Source organism: Trematomus bernacchii, unplaced genomic scaffold (assembly GCF_902827165.1).
Source record: "Trematomus bernacchii unplaced genomic scaffold, fTreBer1.1, whole genome shotgun sequence".
NCBI lineage: Eukaryota > Metazoa > Chordata > Actinopteri > Perciformes > Nototheniidae > Trematomus > Trematomus bernacchii.
This window is the reverse complement of record NW_022987370.1, coordinates 1,366,117-1,387,195: the sequence shown is the minus strand read 5'-3', so window position 1 is coordinate 1,387,195 and position 21,079 is coordinate 1,366,117. Positions and strand designations below refer to the sequence as shown.

Sequence of the window (21,079 nt, the reverse complement as noted above, 5' to 3'; positions counted from 1 at the left end):
GCTCCATCAGCTTGGATGGGGAGCAGCCATTTTCAGATCTCTCCAGAGATATTCAATCGGGGTCAAGTCTGGGCTCTGGCTGGGCATGGACATCCACAGACTTGTCCTGAAACCACTCCTCTGTTATCGTGGCTGTGTGCTTAGGGTCGTTGTCCTGTTGAAAGGTGAACCTTTGCCCCAGTCTGAGGTCCAGAGCGCTCTGGAGCAGGTTTTCATCAATGATCTCCCTGTACATTGCTGTATTAATCTTTCCCTTGATCCTGACTAGTCTCCCAGTTCCTGCCGCTGAAAAACATCCCCACAGCATGAAGCTGCCACCACCATGCTTCACTGTAGGGATGGTGTTGGCCAGGTGATGAGCGGTGCCTGGGTTCCTCCAGACACGATGCTTGGCTTTCAGGCCAAGGAGATCCATTGTGGTTTCATCAAACCAGACAATTTGGTTTCTCATGGTCTGAGAGGACTCTAGGTCAGTGGTTCTCAACTGGTCAGGCCTCTGGACCCACTTTTTACTTTGTCAATAAATCGTGACCCAACATTTTGAACCACTCAAATCTATTCAACACAAAATCGTGCTGTAATATTAGGGCTGTGCAATTAATCGTATTTTAATCGCAATTACGATTTTGGCCTGCCACAATTTCGAAAACAACATAATCGAAAAAAACAATTATTTTGCTTTGCTAGGTTGTGACCGTGCACTGCAACATATTTGATCTAATTAATTTTGGTCTCATTTATTTGTATTTATCATATTTATATATGTTTAGTAGCTTGTGGAAGTGCGCTCCAAAATATTTGTTGATCTTGTTTATTGGTATTTATTATTTTGATATTATTTATTTAAATGTATCATTTATTTTATTTATTTTTGTATTGGTTTTTCAGTTGAATTATACGTTCAGGGTAATCAACAGTTAAAAAGATACTGTTCAAATTATTGTTTGTATTTGTTTTATAGTTCAATAAATGGATTTTTTCAAAGTCAATGAATAATCGTATTTAATAATCGTGATATCAATTATTGACCCAAATAATCGTGATTATGATTTTTGCCATAATCGCACAGCCCTATGTAATATATACGTTTTTCAGCATATATTATTAATTAAAGTGAAGTACAGTGCACATATCCCTTCACAGAACTAAAGTATGCTTTTAAAAAAGGTTTAATGAGATGATGGAATCAAAGCTGAACTGTATAACATAAAAAGGCACACATGCTGAAAACCCAACCCCAGAAGGGGGTCTGGGGGGAAAACTACGCATTCTGGTACACTCTGAGAAGAAAATAAATACATCTATTACTATCCGACATATTAATAATATTTGATGCCATTGTTTGTGTTTCACTTTGTTCTGACAGCTTGCTGCTCCACACAGAGAGAAGAGCAAAGAGGAGATAGTCTGTGAATTACTTTAAATTGTGGGTAAGGGTAGATTGCTCCCATTGTTCTGTGAACCTGTCAATCATCAAACCGGGGGTCATATTTCATTATGTGTTCATTTTTATCTGAAGTTGTACCCATGGATGTATAAAGAATAGTTCTACCGCAGAGTTATTCTCCGTGGGGACTTCCGGCAACAATCTTGATTCTGATTGAAAATCCATCAGCAAAGATGTTTTATTGAGAAGATGATCACTACGTGACAGAAGTTTTCAAAACCGTTTATGGTCTCCGGTACTTCCAGTCCAACGCCTACTGCATGCACAGCGTTAGAAAATCGGGCCTTCAAAATAAAAGTCTCTGAGGTCTACAGTCAATTCCTTGGACCTCATGACTTGGTTTGTGCTCTGATGTGCACTGTCAACTGTGTGACCTTAGGTGTGTTCCTTTCCAAGTCATGTCCAATCAATTTAATTTACCACAGGTGGACTCTAGTCAAGTTATAGAAACATTTCAAGGATGATCAGTGGAAACGGGATGCACTTGAGCTCAATTTTCAGTGTCAAAGCGAAGGGTGTGAATACTTATGTATATGTGATATTTAATACAATTATTTTTAACACGTTTGCAAACAAATATTTTAAAACGTTTTCGCTTGGTATTATGGGGTATTGTGTGTGGGATATTGAAACCAAAAATGAATTGAATCCATTTAGGAATAAGGCTGTAACATAACAAAATGTGAAAAAAGTTAAGGGGTATGAATACTTTCCGGATGCACTGTATCTACACTGTAGCTATGTACACATGACAATAAAAGCCTTGAATCTTGAAAATCTTGAATCTTTTGATCGCTCTTGTTCCTCCTTACCTGACTTGAGCCTCAGGTATGATATCGTCCACCACCACGTACACCATCGCTCCGGCAGCAAACGCCAACGCGTACGGCAGCAGAGGTTCAGCCAGGACGACAGCGAGGGCGCCCAGGACCCCAGCGATGGGCTCTACCATGCCGCTGAGCTGGCCATACCTGACGGGAAACAGTGATAATCAGTTAGAGAGTCGACATTTAAAGTATCTGTACCTAAGGGGCACTAACCCCAACCCAGAGGTGGGAAGTAGTGGAGTACAAATACTTTGTTACTGTACTTAAGTACATTTTTCTGGTATCATTACTTTACTCCACTACTTATTTTTTACTTTTTACTACACAAATACCTGTACTTTCTACTTCTTACATTTTGAACACAAATACCTGTACTTTCTACTTCTTACATGTTGAACACAAATACCTGTACTTTCTACTTCTTACATGTTGAACACAAATACCTGTACTTTCTACTTCTTACATGTTGAACACAAATACCTGTACTTTCTACTTCTTACATGTTGAACACAAATACCTGTACTTTCTACTTCTTACATGTTGAACACAAATACCTGTACTTTCTACTTCTTACATGTTGAACACAAATACCTGTACTTTCTACTTCTTACATGTTGAACACAAATACCTGTACTTTCTACTTCTTACATGTTGAACACAAATACCTGTACTTTCTACTTCTCACATGTTGAACACAAATACCTGTACTTTCTACTTCTTACATGTTGAACACAAATACCTGTACTTTCTACTTCTTACATGTTGAACCCAAATACCTGTACTTTCTACTTCTTACATGTTGAACTCAAATACCTGTACTTTCTACTTCTTACATGTTGAACTCAAATACCTGTACTTTCTACTTCTCACATTTCCCAAACAGGCTGGTTCCTTTAGTTTGAATGTGTGTTTGGTGGCGTGATCATTATTATTTAGAGTCATTGCGTGCCTATTGATTTGAACACGATCCGTGTATCCATCATTTCCTGGTCTTCTCTAAAGAAGAGGGACCAATGAAAACGTTGTCATGTTGCCGTTGTTCAGCATGGAAACATTCATTAGCTAACAATGACATTATTGTTCTATTAATATAAAGGGAGGTCAGGTACTCTTTAAAACAGCTGCTAGTTATGGGTACTTTTTACTGAAGTACATTTCAAAGCCCTCTTTACTTTTACTTGAGTAAAGAAGTTTAGTCAGTACTTCTACTTTCACCAGAGTACTTTTAAACACGAGTATCTGTACTTCTACTTGAGTAAAGGATGAGTGTACTTCTGCCATCTCTGCCCTAACCCTACCTGACGGGAAACAGTAATGGTCAGTTAGAGCCTTGACATTTAAAGTATCTGTACCAAGGGGCACTAACCCTAACCCTGGGTGCAGAAAGAAGTCAGATTGTATAGACGACTATGAGAAAATGACCTTACTTCTCACTCTATGAATTACCTCAGTTAATGGTCTCATTCCCAGTCCTATATGGGGATATTTAGAGGGTCAGTAAGCTGTCTGTTATTGGGGAAGTGGTCCATGGTGGCCTAATCTTTTCCAAAGTGAGGTGATATTATTGTATTTCCTTACACAGTGTTTAGAAACAGACTCATGCTTTTCCTTACCAGAAGGATTTCCATGTTGACATCCCTGAACCTCGGAGCGGCAGGCTCACCGCTAAGCCTTCTGGGAAATTCTGGATGCCAATACCGATGGCCAAATTTCTGAGGACACAAAAAACAAACAAAAAACAGTCAGAAAACAAGACATTCAGAGGGAAACATGAAACTACAAGTTACAATACAACGTTGTTGAAATATGTTGTAAAACCCATTTTCCATTACATTACAGTATATCAATAATAATAATAATAATACATTACATTTTTATTGCGCTTTTCCTGGAGCTCAAAGACACTTACAAAAAGAAAGAAATCAAGACCATCTTCTGCTGGTGGGGCTACACATAAATATTGCATGCCCCAGATCTTGATGCTGATTCTATAAGGACATATGAGCAATCATGCTAATCAATTAACTTCTTTTTGATAATGTTGAATCTGTAGGAGTTTTGCATCATGCTAATGTTTTTTGTTTTAATTCAGACACAAAAAGGACTTTGTGCTCGCAGTTTGTTTAAATGGTAAACATACAGAGGCTTTGGACATCTCTTATCTCTTCAATATGTCAACAAGACTCAATGGTGCAATGTGAACTTTTAACCACTCTGGTAAACATTAACAGTTTCTTCTTTTAAATCTGACAGAGATACCTGAAGCCTCTCAGACCGAGGAACCCATTACCACTGGATCGTTGTTGATTGATTATTTTTACAGTTCTCTTCTCATAAGGTAAGTTAATGCTTCTTCCAAATAGACTGTGCTTCAAAACAACAATGTACACATACTGTCCTATTTAGGTTTTTGGGTATAGGTTTTTGTATTCACTGAGTTTTTATATAACTTTGTATACCTTGATCTGGGTCAATATTCGATTCTGATTGCCTGCAAGTTGCAAGGAGTTCTTATCAAAACAGCTTTTCCTTATGTATGGACAGAAGATAGGCTCTTTACTACACAATCAGTTAACTAACACAGACGTCACTAAACTTTCTTCTGCTCTTTGTGCTCCCAGCCAAACAGAAAATGGGCCAGGGCCCGTCAATACCTCCGGAACAGCGACTTGCTCAGCTTGAAGTGTTTTCAGAAGAACTGTTTGCTTCAAGCCAATGGCAGGGTATTGGAATTGACAGGTATGCATTGTTCAAAGAAAATACATGTCAGTGTTTCAACTTTTGAAGATACTATATATTTTATACAAACCATTTAATGATTTTGATCTTGTGCCGTCATTGGGTCAGGATTTTATTCGTCAAAGGGCATTTGAGAAGTACCCAATAACAGCAAGTGGGACAAGTCTAGGGTTCATGAGAACTAGGAACCTTCAACAGGCTGACCCGGTGAACCCTAGACACTAAAATAGTTGTTTAAAAAGGTTTGTTTGTTTACTTTTAACCATCACAAGATGCTCCCACAGAGCTGCAACAACGTACTTATCTCTGCAGATCCTCCCTCTCAAGCCGTCGGTATACTATCAGAATAATTACTCGCTAACAAACATCAATAGATCTCCATAAACGACTGCCAATCCGACACTGTCCTAGTCACTCATGGTGTCCCCCAGGGTCCAGTCCCTCGGTCCCCTTCTTTTTGCACTGTAAATCCTTCCCCTCTGACAAATCCTGCTTCCCTGCCATACCGATAACATTCAACTTTAACCTCCAAAGTCTTCTTACTGATATTAAATCTTGGATGCAACAGAACTTCCTTCAACTCCACTGCAACCCATCAGAAACACTCAATCAGCCCAACTCTGACATACAGTTACAATGAATACATGCTTAGCCATGAGATAACTGACCATATCAGAGTACATTAGACCCATGATCAGACCAATGATCACCCACTGTGTGGTCACATGACACTTTGTGACTGAACACCTTCCTGAATCCTGAGATCTACTGTCTCTTGACATGTAAGGCTTAGAGAATATTATTATTTATATGTTAAATATAACATTATAGCAATCAATTCTCTGATAATCATAATTTCCATTACAGAAGACTAATGAGTATTTCTCTGCACTCAGCTCCCTGCTAAGTTACTCTGGACTCAACTCAAATGATGTGCTGGTCAGATACCGTGACCAAGTCTTCGATGTTCCAAGTGCTGTGGAGAAGCTGGGTGCTGCATTCGCTGGGTTCACAACGGTGCCCAACGCTGTGGGACTCGGTGCTCTCATAATTTCCATGATCTTAGAGTCAGTCGGGAAAAGCATGGGGAAAAAAACCATGGGCACGGCTGAAATGTTGCAGAGGGTGTTTGCAGACGAGAAGGCCAAAGAGGTGAGACCCTGATGGTTCCTTGGGTTATTAACAGGTTGCTAAGGTTAGCTGTCGCAACTTCCTTCCTTTGTTTCCATTAAGCCTCTAAAAACAAACATTTTAACGCGTTATCTTTTAATTTATATATTTTACTCACAGCTGTGACGACTTGTTTGTGTTGTGTTGAAGTTGTGCGACTAGTGGTTATTCAGAACATAACTATTATATTCATATTATTTTCACACATTCAACAAAGAAAATAGGCTTTCATATAGTCGATCAAATCAAACCAAAAGAGGCTAAACTCAAATCAAATGATAAACACATTTATATTGTTTTCTTTGCATATCTGTGTCTCCTAAAGGCTTGGGAATTGTAGTCTTTCATAGTCTCTTGACTACAGAGGTCGCCACTAGGTGACAATATTTTTTTCTTTTCTACAAAACCAAAAAACTGTCTCTAACATTAAGTAATATTTATAAAATGTATGATTTTATTTCAGAACAAATGTTTAACCTTTTAAAGTTAACCCTTCAAAATCGATATATAAAACGTTTATCTGACCAATATTTGAAATAGGCTTTCATAAATGTTGACATTCTTTTACTGTGAAGGTCCGAGACCTGATGGACGAGTATTTGAAGCGTCTGCAGATCAACTTGGGGAACCCACTGCTCCAACTAGATGAGATCCGGCTAATAGAGCTCTATCTCAGTGCAAAGCTAACGCGGCTAAAGGTACAACCGAGTACAAGTCTTCCAGCTGTATTTGAAGGATCATGCTACATTGTGATATCTCCTGTAATGTCCTTCTCAATCACTAATTCCCTCATTTGTATAAACTGTTTCTCAGGAGGTCCTTTGAGGAATTCAATTTAACTTAAAACGTTAATTCAACCGTTAACTCAAATGTAAATTGTAAAGTGGGATAGGCTAGACAAGCATAATGTACACTGCCTTCTATTCTGTATATTTATATTGTGTATTCAATGTATATACTCTATAGATATAAATATCCTCATTATTGATATGTTTATATTCACTGTTTTGCATATTTAGTTAATCTTGGCGACGAAACAGTTTCCCAAATTGGGATCATTAGAGTATATTTGATCTTAATCAGAAAGTAATCCTATTGTCGTGGTGTTTTAATCTGTTTCTACATTTAATAACCACTTCCGTCTATCTATCTAACTTCTTCTAGTGTGACTCACACAAATAAATAGTTAAGAGTTTTAAGACAAACATTCAAACCATAATGATGAAAGGAAAATGGCTCTAACACCTATTGTGCTCTTTTTTCTTTCCCAGAACTCCATGCTGGTCGATGGACAGATGAACTCTAGGCTTCTGAAGCAGTGGGTGAACGGCGCTGCGTTTCACACCCAGATGTTGATCCATCAGGCTCGTCTGGAGGAGGCCAACGGGTCGAGAGCGGTGTCAGCAGCGGGCTTTTATCAGCAACAGCTCAACGTTATTATGGACAGATACAAGAAGTACCTGAATGGAATTACAAGTATAAAATCATATTGGATCGCATATGGACGACCATCGTGTGATCTGGATTTCAAAGAGGGGCCGGTGTCTGGTTATATATGGTGCTATATGGACAATTTCTTCTGTGTCACCGGAACTGAACTGGTTGAGCATTTGTTTTCGAAACAGCAGATTTCTTGGACAAAGAGTTATTTCTCAGACTTAGCAGCCAATATTCCGGCTCTGGTGAGACAACATGACAACTTTCAAATCGGAAACCGACATTGAAGCTCTTTGTTTGTAAAGCCATGAGACCAACATCAAACCAAACTTTACTCTTAAACTCAAAAAGGCAAATATTTTAAACTGGACACACAACAGATGTCCAGACTAAGAGATTGCAACAACTATTGCTATGAAATTTGGTTTATCCATCCATGGTGACCATAGGATGAATCCTGATGACCCTTAATGTTTCTCCTATTAAGTGAAATTATCAAGTCCACATTTATAATTTGCCCAATAATTTGGTTTATGTTAAAAAAACTGCAAAACTAAACATTCCCATAATCCTCAGCTGTGCTTTGTGTTTCTGTAAATGAAAGTAATCTGACGCAATTTAGAAAAACGGTACACACAGTGACCGTTAAACCTGTTAGCATATGTTAGCATAGTCATGAGTGAATATTGAGAGCCTCAAAAAACATACATTGAAGACAAGTGTTGATCATGTTTAATTATAGAAATACTTTGTTATTCAGAGTAAACATCAGCATTTAAACAATTCAACAACATGTGATTCCTCAGACCGGCCAGCAGGGGGCAGCAGAGTCCTGAAAGGAAGAAGGCACTACATCTGTTTACAGGAGACTGACATTTGTTTGTTTTAAATGTGTTAAGAGTGTAAACAAACACACCACATTGTGTGTCAAAACAGAACAGAATAAGCATAAATTACCAAATTAAACATCAGAACTTCAAGTATTGCCATCATGAGGAAATACAAACATGGGAAGGAGGATCAAATTATAAAAAAATAACATTATTTTAACTTTTACAACTAAGATATATTGTTTTAAAACTCAAAAGAGAACAAAACAACCACAAATGCTGGAATCATGAGAATATCCGTTAAATATTTATTATAAATTCATTCCTAAATTTGAGAAACACACTCATCAAAATATTTTTTTCCACTGCTAAATTAAATAAGCAACAATTCAAAACAAAACGGATTAACAGCGTTTCAGGAATAAAACACTTCATTTGGTCCCATTTAAAAAAAACAAAAAACTACAGCCAGCAGCACAGTGACGACATCACAGCCATCGAGTGTTCTGTTGCCATGGCAACACAGTGATCTTAACCCAGCCCCACGTCCAGTGACATCATCACCACGAAGCCCACGATGGAGGTCCAGGACGCAAGTTTCCCGTTTCCACTGGAGACAAAAAGTAGAGATTTAGTGAGAAGAAGGAGCAATGTGTAGTACAAGGTCTGAGTACTTCTACTTTTACTCAAGTACAAGATCTGAGTACTTCTACTTTTACACAAGAACAAGATCTGAGTACTTCTACTTTTACTCAAGTACAAGATCTGAGTACTTCTACTTTTACTAAGTACAAGATCTGAGTACTTCTAATTAATTAAAGTAGAAGTGTCATTACATTACATTGCATTGCATTTAGCTGACGCTTTTATCCAAAGCGACTTACAATAAATGCATTCGACCAAGAAGATACAAACTTGAAGAAAACAGAATCATATAAGTACATCAGGTTTCATAAAGCTAAAACATTTCAAGTGCTACTCAACTGGCTTTAGATAAGCCAGTCCTTTATTAGTATATAAGTGCTCTGTTAGTAATTCTATCGCTCGAAGTGGAGTCGAAAGAGATGAGTTTTCAGTCTGCTCTGGAAGATGTGTAAGCTATCTGCTGTCCTGATGTCAATGGGGAGCTCATTCCACCATTTTGGAGCCAGGATAGCAAACCCATGTGTTTTTGCTGATGGGAACTTGGGTCCCCCTCGCAGTGCGGGTGCAGCGAGCCGATTGGCCGATGCAGAGCGGAGTGCACGTGCTGGGGTGTATGGTTTAACCATGTCCTGGATGTAGGAAGGGCCAGATCCATTCACAGCATGGTACGCAAGTACCAGTGTCTTGAAGTGGATTCTAGCAGTTACTGGAAGCCAGTGAAGGGAGCGGAGGAGCGGTGTGGTGTGGGAACATTTAGGAAGGTTGAAGACCAGACGAGCTGCTGCATTCTGGATGAGCTGCAGAGGTCGGATGGCACATGCAGGTAGACCAGCCAGGAGGAAGTTGCAGTAGTCTAGGCGTGAGATGACGAGAGCCTGGACCAGAAGCTGCGTCGCTTTCTGGGTCAGGAGGGGACGTATCCTCCTGAAGTTGTAAAGCGTGTATCTGCAGCAGCGGGTTGTGGCAGCGATGTTTGCAGTGAAGGACAGGTTGTTATCTAGGGTCACACCCAGATTCTTTGCAGTCTGAGTCGGGGAAACAATAGAGGTGCCGATGTTGATTGTTAGGTGAAGAGTGGGACAATCTTTTCCCGGAAGGAAAAGCAGTTCAGTCTTGTCAAGGTTGAGCTTGAGGTGGTGAGCAGACATCCACTGAGAGATGTCTGCTAGACAAGCAGAGATGCGTGCGACGACCTAGGTCTCTGAGTGGGGAAAGGACAGAATTAATTGGGTGTCGTCAGCGTAGCAGTGGTATGAAAACCATGCGGGCTAATGACAGATCCGAGCGAGTTTGTGTACAAGGAGAAGAGGAGGGGACCAAGAACAGAGCCCTGAGGGACCCCTGTAGTTAATTGACAAGGGTCGGACTCGGACCCTCTCCAAGTTACGCTGTAGGTGCGGTCTTTGAGGTATGAGGTGAGGAGGGAAAGTGCAGAGCCTAAGCATACAGCCACGATAACAGAGGAGTGATTTCAGGACAAGTCTGTGAATGTCCTTGAGTGGCCCAGCCAGAGCCCAGACTTGACCCCGATTGAATAGGCGCTTTCACACCGGAGTACTTTTCCCAGGAATAGTTCCAATAGTTCCTGGGATTTTGCGTTCACACCAAAAATATCTGGAAATAGAACTTTTTTTCGGGAACCTTTTCACCCCTTTTCAGTCCCTGCTAGAGAGGTGGTACTTTCCTGGGGAGGAAAAGGTTCCAATTTCTGATTGGCTGGGCGGATTGCAAACCACGCCCTGTAAAACTCCGAAAAGTTTTGTGAGGCCACCATTTTATTTGCTCGCATTATTAGCATTAGCCCCGCGCACCAACGGAGAGAGAATAACTTATGGCAACACAAAAGAAAGCATGGGAGCGGTGGAGTGATGAGGAGGTGTCGGCGTTCTGGCGATTTACTCGGAAGGCTTCAGTAGAAGCTGCTGGGAGTCCCAGCAGCTTCTACTGAAGCCAGTCCCCAACTCCGGGGACTTCCGGCCGGGTTCTTGGTCACCTCTCTGACTAAGGCCCTTCTCCCCCGATGTTCAGTTTGGTTTGGGCAGCAAGCTTTAGGAAGAGCCCTGGTGGTTTCAAACATCTTCCATTCGCAAATGATGGAGACCACTGTGCTCGTTTGGACATTCAATGCTGCAGATATTTTTCTGTACCTTTCCCCAGATCTGTGCCTTGATACAATCCTGTCTCTGAGGTCTACAGTCAATTCCTTGGACCTCATGACTTGGTTTGTGCTCTGATGTGCACTGTCAACTGTGGGACCTCATATAGACAGGTGTGTTCCTTTCCAAGTCATGTCCAATCAATTTAGTTTACCACAAGTGGACTCCAATCAAGTTACAGAAACATTTGAAGGATGATCAGTGGAAACGGGATGCACTTGAGCTCAATTTTCAGTGTCAAGGCAAAGCGTGTGAATACTTATGTATATATGTGATATTTATTTTAATTATTTTTAACACGTTTGCAAAAACATATTTTAAAACGTTTTCGCTTTGTCATTATGGGGTATTGTGTGTGGGATATTGAGAACAACAATGAATTTAATCCATTTAGAAAAAGGCTGTAACATAACAAAATGTTAAAAAAGTTAAGGGGTATGAATACTTTCCGGATGCACTGTATCTACACTGTAGCTATGTACACATGACAATAACAGCCTTGAATCATGAAAATCTTGAATCTTTTGATCGCTGTTGTTCCTCCTTACCTGACTTGAGCCTCAGGTATGATATCGTCCACCACCACGTACACCATCGCTCCGGCAGCAAACGCCAACGCGTACGGCAGCAGAGGTTCAGCCAGGACGACAGCGAGGGCGCCCAGGACCCCAGCGATGGGCTCTACCATGCCGCTGAGCTGGCCATACCTGACGGGAAACAGTGATAATCAGTTAGAGAGTCGACATTTAAAGTATCTGTACCTAAGGGGCACTAACCTTAACCCTATATGTTAGAAACATATCACTAATCTTTTCCAAAGTGAGGTGATATTATTGTATTTCCTTACACAGTGTTAGAAACAGACTCATGCTTTTCCTTACCAGAAGGATTTCCATGTTGACATCCCTGAACCTCGGAGCGGCAGGCTCACCGCTAAGCCTTCTGGGAAATTCTGGATGCCAATACCGATGGCCAAATTTCTGAGGACACAAAAAACAAACAAAAAACAGTCAGAAAACAAGACATTCAGAGCGAAACATGAAACTACAAGTTACAATACAGTATTTTATATGTTGTAGTCTTTTTTGTCACGCCCTGGCTCAAGGACGGACAAAAGAAGGAGACCACACATGATTCATTTCCTATTAAAGAACATTTATTTAAAGAAACTAAGTTAATTATGAAGTCAGTGGGAGCCATGAAACGTGTAAAGTAATGCGTTTTGTTTTAATATAAGATATTTGTTTGATCACTATTGGTTGGCTGGCTTGGGTCACATGGATATGGGCGGCACTCATTATAATCCTGTTCACCTGCATGAGGTGTGTGTGACAGAGTTTTGATCTCAGCAAGTACTCTTTTTTAGCGTGTCATACAACATCAAACAGGCCCGGCCTCAGCCTCTCAGCGACTTTGTTTGTTTCCTGCTGTCGCTATAGTCAGTTAATCAGTAATGTGTGTAGTGTGTGGGTATTTGAACATGCATCAGTCAGAGTTTCCGTTAGCCGGTAATTACCGGACTTTGACCGGTAAAATATGCTGAAGACCGGCAGATCTAAATCTCTCCGGTCAAAATAATTTCCCCTTCGCGCAACACCGCATCAGTTGCGCCACTTATGTGACAGACAAGAAGAGTGCATTCTAATGTCCTACATTTAAAGGTGGGGTAGGTCATTTTGGAGAAACCAGCTCGAGATCGCTAGAATTTGAAAATACACGACCGGAGAAAATCTGCCACTTCCTTACAGAGCCCCGCCTCCAACACACACGAACGCGCACATGACCAATGAGGGCACGAGATAAGTTTGTGCACAGATGGAAGGCTGACAGGCAGGTAGGCCATCCAGTTATTTTAGCCGGGCCGGCTAAAATGATTGGTCGTGCTTTTTACAGTACTACAGCTTCCACAGATGACATTTTTTTATGGATTTTTTGTCAAAGCACTTCAGATATTCATTGCTATCGGGATGTTAAGAGCATTCCATGGAATATAACAAAAAGTGTATCTCGAGCCGGTTTCTCAAACTTACCTACCCCACCTTTAATATGGAGAACGAGATTTATCCTCCTGAAGGGGACATTTTGACCCCTCATGTAAACAAATGCATAATGCTGCGCTATACCTGGCCGCCACACCCCTAAGCAACGCTTATTGTTTGGTGTACACACAATTCAAGTTAGACCTAACACACTTAGCTATTTTATCTACCTCTTGAACAAGTTAAACTAGTTATAAATATGTTTATTCTTTACTGTCGGGTCACTCATTACTGGATCAGTGAGCTGCATGAGATACTGACAGGCTGTCAGGAGAGAGAGAGAGGGAGAGAGAGGCTCTGTTTATTATTCCCTTGTTATTATCCAAAGTTACTGGACACTTTTGAATAATGTAGTTAATCTACTATAATTAGTTTGTTTAATATAGAGTCATTATCAATTTGTTTTAAAGCTCAATAAATAACAAAGAAGACCTTTGACCGGCACTTTTCTCATTTTGTCCGTAAAATGTAAACTTTAACGGACATGTTGACCGGCAAAAAAAAAATTCTAACGGAAACTCTGGCATCAGTATATAAAGCAAAGTAAAACCCATTCTCTATTACACTACGGTATATCAAGACCATCTTCTGCTGGTGGCGCTACCATCCAATGATGATCCATTCAATAGTTGTTAAAATATTTCAGGCCCTAGATCTTAATGCTGATAAGGACGTATGAGCAATGGTGAAAATCAATTAACAGGACTTCTTTTTGATAATGTTGAATCTGTAGGAGTTTTGCATCATGATAATGTTTTTTGTTTTAATTCTGAAAGAACAGACACAACAAGGACTTTGTGCTCGCAGTTTGTTTATACATCACTTATGTCTTCAATATGTCAACAAGACTCAAGTTAACTTTTAACCACTCTGGTAAACATTTAACAGTTTCTTCTTTTAAATCTGACAGAGATACCTGAACCGTCTCAGACCGAGGAACCCATTACCACTGGATCGGTGTTGATTTTTTTTTACAGTTCTCTTCTCAAAAGGTAAGTTAATGCTTCTTCCAAAAAGACTTTGTTTCAAAACAACAATGTACACATACTTTCCTATTTAGTTTATTGGATTAGGTTTTTGTATTCACTGAGTTTTTATATAACTTTGTATACCTTGATCTGGGTCAATATTCGATTCTGATTGCCTGCAAGTTGCAAGGAGTTCTTATCAAAACAGCTTTTCCTTATGTATGAACAGAAGATAGGCTCTTTACTACACAATCAGTTAACTAACACAGACGTCACTAAACTTTCTTCTGCTCTTTGTGCTCCCAGCCAAACAGAAAATGGGCCAGTGGCAGTCAGTACGGGAAAGTGGACTTGCTCAGCTTGAAGTGTTTTCAGAAGGACTGTTTGCTTCAAGACAATGGCAGGGTATTGGAATTGACAGGTATGCATTGTTTACTGCCCAAATGAAAATACATGTCAGTGTTTCAACTTTTGAAGATATATATTTTATACAAACCATTTAATGATTTTGATCTTGTGCCGTCATTGGGTCAGGATTTTATTCGTCAAAGGGCATTTGAGAAGTACCCGATAACAGCAAGTGGGACAAGTCAGGGATTCATGAGAACTAGGAACCTTCAACAGGCTGACCCGGTGAACCCTAGACACTAAAATAGTTTTTTAAAAAGGTTTGTTTGTTTACTTTTAACCATCACAAGATGCTCCCACAGAGCTGCAACAACGTACTTATCTCTGCAGATCCTCCCTATCAACTTCGGTATACTATCAGAATAATTACTCGCTAACAAACATCAATAGATCTCCATAAACGACTGCCAATCCTACACTGTCCTAGTCACTCATGGTGTCCCCCAGGGTTAGGGATGGGTACCGAGCCCCGGTATTAAACGGGCCCCGGGGCTGAATTATTAAAGACCGTGGTACCGTTAATCTCCAACGTTATCGGTCTTTTTATCGGTACTGGAGACATCTAAAAAATATGTCATGTGTATTATTGCTACACAAACATTATATTGCAGTTTTAGTGTCGCCAACTCCGTTTCTAACACGCAAAAAGACTGCAAAATGCGTCATTTTTAGTATTTTCGATCTCTCCAATCCAGACGAGAGATCTCTCTCCCCCGCCTGTGTGCGAGGGGGCGGGGCAGTTTACACACACACACAGCTGCTACATGCAGCAACACACACACACGGAGGAGATGGCGGAGAGAACGCGTTCCGAGGTGTGGTTCAACTTTACCCGTCTCGCTCGTTGCCTAAAGTGCAATAAGAGTTTAGCATGTCAGGGCGGTAACACGAGAAATTGGTCTAAACATTTAGCAAAAGTGCTCCACATTCAGACGGAGGAATGCACCGGGTTTGACTGTCTTAGTAGCTCTGTTGCCCCATCCACGAGTAACGTTTCCACGTCAGGTGTTATGTATGCTAGCAGCAACACACGGAGCTAACTCAATGATACAAAAACATGGGTTGATGATTAGAGGTAACTGAGTTATTTAGTTTGTTAAAGTTTCAGCCATTCTGTTCACAGTTCTGTCATCACATTATTTAAAGGGCCCATGTCATGGCCATTTCCACTGATCATAATTACATTGTTGAGGTATACTAAAATAGATTTATACTGTGCAATTTTCCAAACTCACATTGGTTTCGCATACAGCATCTCTGTCAAGCATGTGTATTCAGCAGTATTCACTTTCTCCACTAAACGACTCGTTGGAGCTCTTGCCCCCCCTCCCTGTGAGCCTAGTGTGCTCCGATTGGTCAGCTCGGCCACTCGTTCTGATTAGTCAACCACCAGAGAGGCTGCGCCCATGTCAGTGCTTTTCCCGGCTGCTCTCAGCGTAACATCAGTCTTATCATGGCGTCGGTACAGCGGTATATTTTATATACATATATATTTTTAACTGTTGTTATAGAAGAGTGTGACGGCCTCAGGGCCTTTGTCTTACGGTGGGGTGGAGCTGAAGAGGGTAATCAGCGCGATCACGGACACCTCCGTAGCCGGTGCTATTAATCCCAGCGGCCCGGAGTCTCTCTCCAAAGCGGCTGCAGAAGGACGAACTGAGCGACCCTCTCCCCTCGACCACCTGTCTCTGCATTTACTACAATAAATGTGCCGTGGTTTTGTAAACTCGTGTATGTCTCCTTGTCTTTCCGTTGTGGCCTACGAGCTACTCTCATAACAAAGAGTAAGTTATTTTTACCCGTTATAAACTACTACTGTTTGATGAGAAATCAAATCATGGTTTGCTATATATGAATTCAGGGAAGAAAGGATAGGCCTACTAAGTATTTCCATTAAACTTTATTTTTAGAAATGTACAAAATGAACATAATATACATATATACACGGTATATCATCCATTCCTCCTCCTCGCATCTTGCCTGCGCACAGTCGGTGCGGTGCCTTTTAGCACCCTCAGTAGTAGTAGAATCCCTTCCCCGTCATGGATTGTCCGCCAGGATCTGGCTGGACGAAATCAAATGCAAATCACAAAATATTAGAGAAACTTAGTTGTTTTAGATTCGTTAGTAGTAGTTGTGTAATGAACAGCTTGCCTGCTAATATGCTAACCTAGCTTTGTTTACCTTGGTAGCTAACACGATATGAACGTTAGCTTGGAGGAAAGGCAACTATAATGCAGTGTAATAAAACTACTATGAACAAAAGCTAGTGGTTCATATTAGGCTAGCAATAACGTGTTTATAATTGCAATCGTATACGGGTATTCTGCTACGTTCGGTCATACAATGTAACTTGCATGAATACATTGTTTTGCGCTAGCATACAGCTAGCCTCGTTAGCTACATGCAGTATATGTACGGTCACAATGTACGGTAAATTACAGTACAGTATACTGTATGAGTATTCCGTGTGTGTGACTGCAGACATTCTCCTGCCATGACAAACATGTAAGGCCATCTGCTGACATTGTAGTTGATATATTTAAACGCTAGCAACGTAGCATCACAAAAATGTTTTTCTGACCGAACCTAGCTCTAGCTCCGTGTGTTAGATCGCTACGCCAGCTATAATGTAATTACGTTTCGCGACTGACCGGCAAATCACCCGGAGTATACTGTCAATAGGTATTTTGTGTGTGAATGCAGACATTCTCCTGCTATGAGATACATGTATGCAAGGCCATCTGCTGATATTAGAGTTGATATATGGAAACTCTAGCAACTTAGTTAGCACTGTGTCAATGGCTTAGCAGTCCAACACAGTTTACACATTTAAACAGTCTTGTTTGATAAATACACAAATAACAATGCAAACTTACAGGTTGTATACCCAGATCTTCCCCTGCTCCAAACGGTCCAAACAAGCTGTGCATATCCGGCCTCAAACTGGGCAATGTTTTGGAAGCTTTCGTCTGTGAAATGCCGGTTCTTCGAACCTCTGGAGGAGGAACACGACGCTGCTGGTGTGGCCATAGCTCTTCGGGATTGGTCCATTTCGTTCCGGGTACCGCATGACATCAGGCGGTACCCGGAACTAAATGGAAGACTCAAATGGGCAGTGACGTATCTCCAACGAGGCGTTTTGGGGAGGTATTTTCTGTGTTAGAGTTTTACTCGCTACAGGGTGTACTTTGAGGGTTTTGACTCTGCACACCGTTTACATGCATAAAAACCTTCATAACACACAAGGGGACGGGTAATAACCGGAAAAGCATGACATGGGAGCTTTAATACCATTTGTTAAAACGTTGTTGTTTCTTTTGATGTGAAATATTATGTATTTAATTTAAATAAAAAGCAATGTTAGTTTTGTTCACAATTTGTTTATTTTCATTTGTCATTTAATCGTTTATTTGAATAGGGACAATGCACATTAATGAACACTTTAGACAAATAATGCTTCAAGTGTAAATATGCCGGATTTTAGCTTTGAGCTAATTTCCATTCGTAGTCCCTGACATACAACATATAGTTCGTTTACCTCATTTTTCTCTCCAAAAGAACCGATAAGAGTACCGTTAAAAGACCGGACCGATAAGCGGTATCGATAAAAGTAGTAGTACCGTTAAAACCTTAACGATACCCATCCCTACCCAGGGTTCAGTCCTCGGTCCCCTTCTTTTTGCACTGTAAATCCTTCCCCTCTGACAAATCCTGCTTCCCTGCCATACCGATAACATTCAACTTTAACCTCCAAAGTCTTCTTACTGATATTAAATCTTGGATGCAACAGAACTTCCTTCAACTCCACTGCAACCCATCAGAAACACTCAATCAGCCCAACTCTGACATACAGTTACAATGAATACATGCTTAGCCATGAGATAACTGACCGTATCAGAGTACATTAGACCCATGATCAGACCAATGATCACCCACTGTGTGGTCACATGACACTTTGTGACTGAATACCTTCCTGAATCCTGAGATCTACTGTCTCTTGACATGTAAGGCTGAGAGAATATTATTATTTATATGTTAAATATAACATTATAGCAATCAATTCTCTGATAATCATAATTTCCATTACAGAAGACTAATGAGTATTTCTCTGCACTCAGCTCCCTGCTAAGTTACTCTGGACTCAACTCAACCGATGTGCTGGTCAGTTACCGTGACCAAGTCTTTAACGACAAAGGATCCTTTGATGTTCCAAGTGCTATAGAGAAGCTGGGTGGTGCACTCGCTGTGTTCAAAGTGGTGCCCAACGCTGTGGGACTCGGTGCTCTCATCATTTCCATGATCTTAGAGTCAGTCGGGAAAAGCATGGGGAAAAAAACCATGGGCACTGCTGAAATGTTGCAGAGGGTGTTTGCAGAGGAGAAGGGCAATGAGGTGAGACCCTGATGGTTCCTTGGTTTATTAACAGGTTGTTAAGGTTAGCTGTCGCGACTTCCTTCCTTTGTTTCCATTAAGCCTCTAAAAACAAGCATTTTAACGCCTTTTAATTAATTTATTTTACTCACAGCTGTGATGACTTGTTTGCGTGTGTTGATGATGTGCAACTTGGGCCACTTAAATAGGCCTTTATAATATTCGATCCAATCAAAACAATAAAGGAAATATTCTAATTAAATGATAATTTCTTTGCATATGTGTCTCCTAAAGGCTTGAGAATTGTAGTCTTTCATAGTCTGTTGACTACAGAGGTCGCCACTAGGTGACAATATTTGACCTTTTCACAAAACCAAAATATTGTCTCAAACATTAAATCATATTTATAAAATGTATGATTTTATTTCAGAACAAATGTTTAACCTTTTAAATGTAACCCTTCAAAATCGATATATAAAACGTTTATCTGACCAATATTTGAAATAGGCTTTCATAAATGTTGACATTCTTTTAACTCTGAAGGTCCGAGACCTGATGGACGAGTATTTGAAGCGTCTGCAGATCAACTTGGGGAACCCACTGATCCAACTAGCTGAGACCCGGCTAATAGAGCTCTATCTCAGTGCACAGCTAACGCGGCTAAAGGTACAACCGAGTACAAGTCTTCCAGCTGTATTTGAAGGATCATGCTACATTGTAATATCTCCTGTAATGTCCTTCTCAATCACTAATTCCCTCATTTGTATAAACTGTTTCTCAGGAGGTCCTTTGAGGAATTCAATTTAACTTAAAACGTTAATTCAACCGTTAACTCAAATGTAAATTGTAAAGTGGGATAGGCTAGACAAACATAATGTACACTGCCTTCTATTCTGTATATGTATATTGTGTATTCAATGTATATACTCTATAGATATAAATATCCTCATTATTGATATGTTTATATTCACTGTTTTGCATATTTAGTTAATCTTGGCGACGAAACAGTTTCCCAAATTGGGATCATTAGAGTATATTTTATCTTAATCAGTAAGTAATCCTATTGTCGTGGCGTTTTAATCCGTTTCTACATTTAATAACCACTTTCGTCTATCTATCTAACTTCTTCTAGTGTGACTCACACAAATAAATAGTTGAGAGTTTACTCTAAAGACAAACATTCAAACCATAATGATGAAAGGAAAATGGCTCTAACACCTATTGTGCTCTTTTTTCTTTCCCAGAACTCCATGCTGGTCGATGGACAGATGAACTCTATGCTTCTGAAGCAGTGGGTGAACGGCGCTGCGTTTCACACCCAGATGTTGATCCATCAGGCTCGTCTGGAGGAGGCCGACGGGTCGAGAGCGGTGTCAGCAGTGGGCGTTTATCAGCAACAGCTCAACGTTATTATGGACAAATACAAGAAGTACCTGAATGGTATTACAAGTATACACAACAGATGTTTCCCACAAACAGCGGCCTGTTGTTTTCTGAAATTCAACGAGGGGCCGTTGCCTCGTAATTTAAATGTAGAGTGCGATGGGTTCAGTTGTGTCACCGGAACTGAACTGGTTAAGCATTTGTTTTTGAAACACCAGATTTCTTGGACAAAGAGTTATTTCTCAGACTTGGCAGCAGATATTCCGACTCTTGTGAGACAAAATGCCACCTTTCAAATCGTAAACCGACATTGAAGCTCTTTGTTTGTAAAGCCATAAGACCAACATCAAACCAAACTTTAATCTTAAACTCAAAAAGGCAAATATTTTAAACTGGACACACAACAGATGTCCAGACTAAGAGAGAACAACTATTGCTATGACATTTGGTTTATCCATCCATGGTGACCATAGGATGAATCCTGATGACCCTTAATGTTTCTCCCGGTACCGGGTACCGGGCGGATAAACGCGTCATTTGCAGGAAACAACGTCTAAGGAATCTTAATATTTAATAAACTATTAATGTTTTATATCCATGTAACGGGAAGAAACTCAGCTAACTGATCTTTTTAAAATGTTTTCCAAAAAACCCCC

At 40.3% G+C, this 21,079-nt stretch overlaps 2 protein-coding genes across 4 annotated transcripts in view; one reads left to right on the top strand and one right to left on the bottom strand.

The window, feature by feature from the left end:
- Positions 1–4,525: 4,525 nt before the first annotated feature.
- On the top strand, positions 4,526–20,921 carry LOC117484498. Of its 2 annotated transcripts, XM_034132948.1 has the most exons (6): positions 4,526–4,612; positions 4,896–5,013; positions 5,910–6,165; positions 6,759–6,881; positions 7,455–7,811; positions 20,642–20,921. In XM_034132948.1, the coding sequence occupies exons 2-6, from the start codon at positions 4,907–4,909 to the stop codon at positions 20,735–20,737; spliced, it is 939 nt and encodes a 312-aa protein (XP_033988839.1). In that variant the 5' UTR covers positions 4,526–4,612; positions 4,896–4,906; the 3' UTR covers positions 20,738–20,921. The 2 variants fall into 2 exon arrangements, with proteins under 2 accessions (XP_033988839.1, XP_033988838.1); XM_034132947.1 differs by lacking the exon at positions 20,642–20,921 and having other exon boundaries at positions 7,455–8,195.
- The window catches only part of LOC117484472 (zinc transporter ZIP11-like), a 142,508-nt gene continuing 129,764 nt past the window's right edge, over positions 8,336–21,079 (bottom strand). For both annotated transcript variants that reach the window (XM_034132945.1, XM_034132946.1), the window contains exons 8-10: positions 12,133–12,231; positions 11,800–11,958; positions 8,336–9,060 (exon numbers count right to left, since the gene is read on the bottom strand). In XM_034132945.1, the coding sequence (XP_033988836.1) occupies positions 8,982–9,060; positions 11,800–11,958; positions 12,133–12,231 (337 nt within the window). In that variant the 3' untranslated portion in view covers positions 8,336–8,981. The remainder of the gene's footprint in view (positions 9,061–11,799; positions 11,959–12,132; positions 12,232–21,079) is intronic.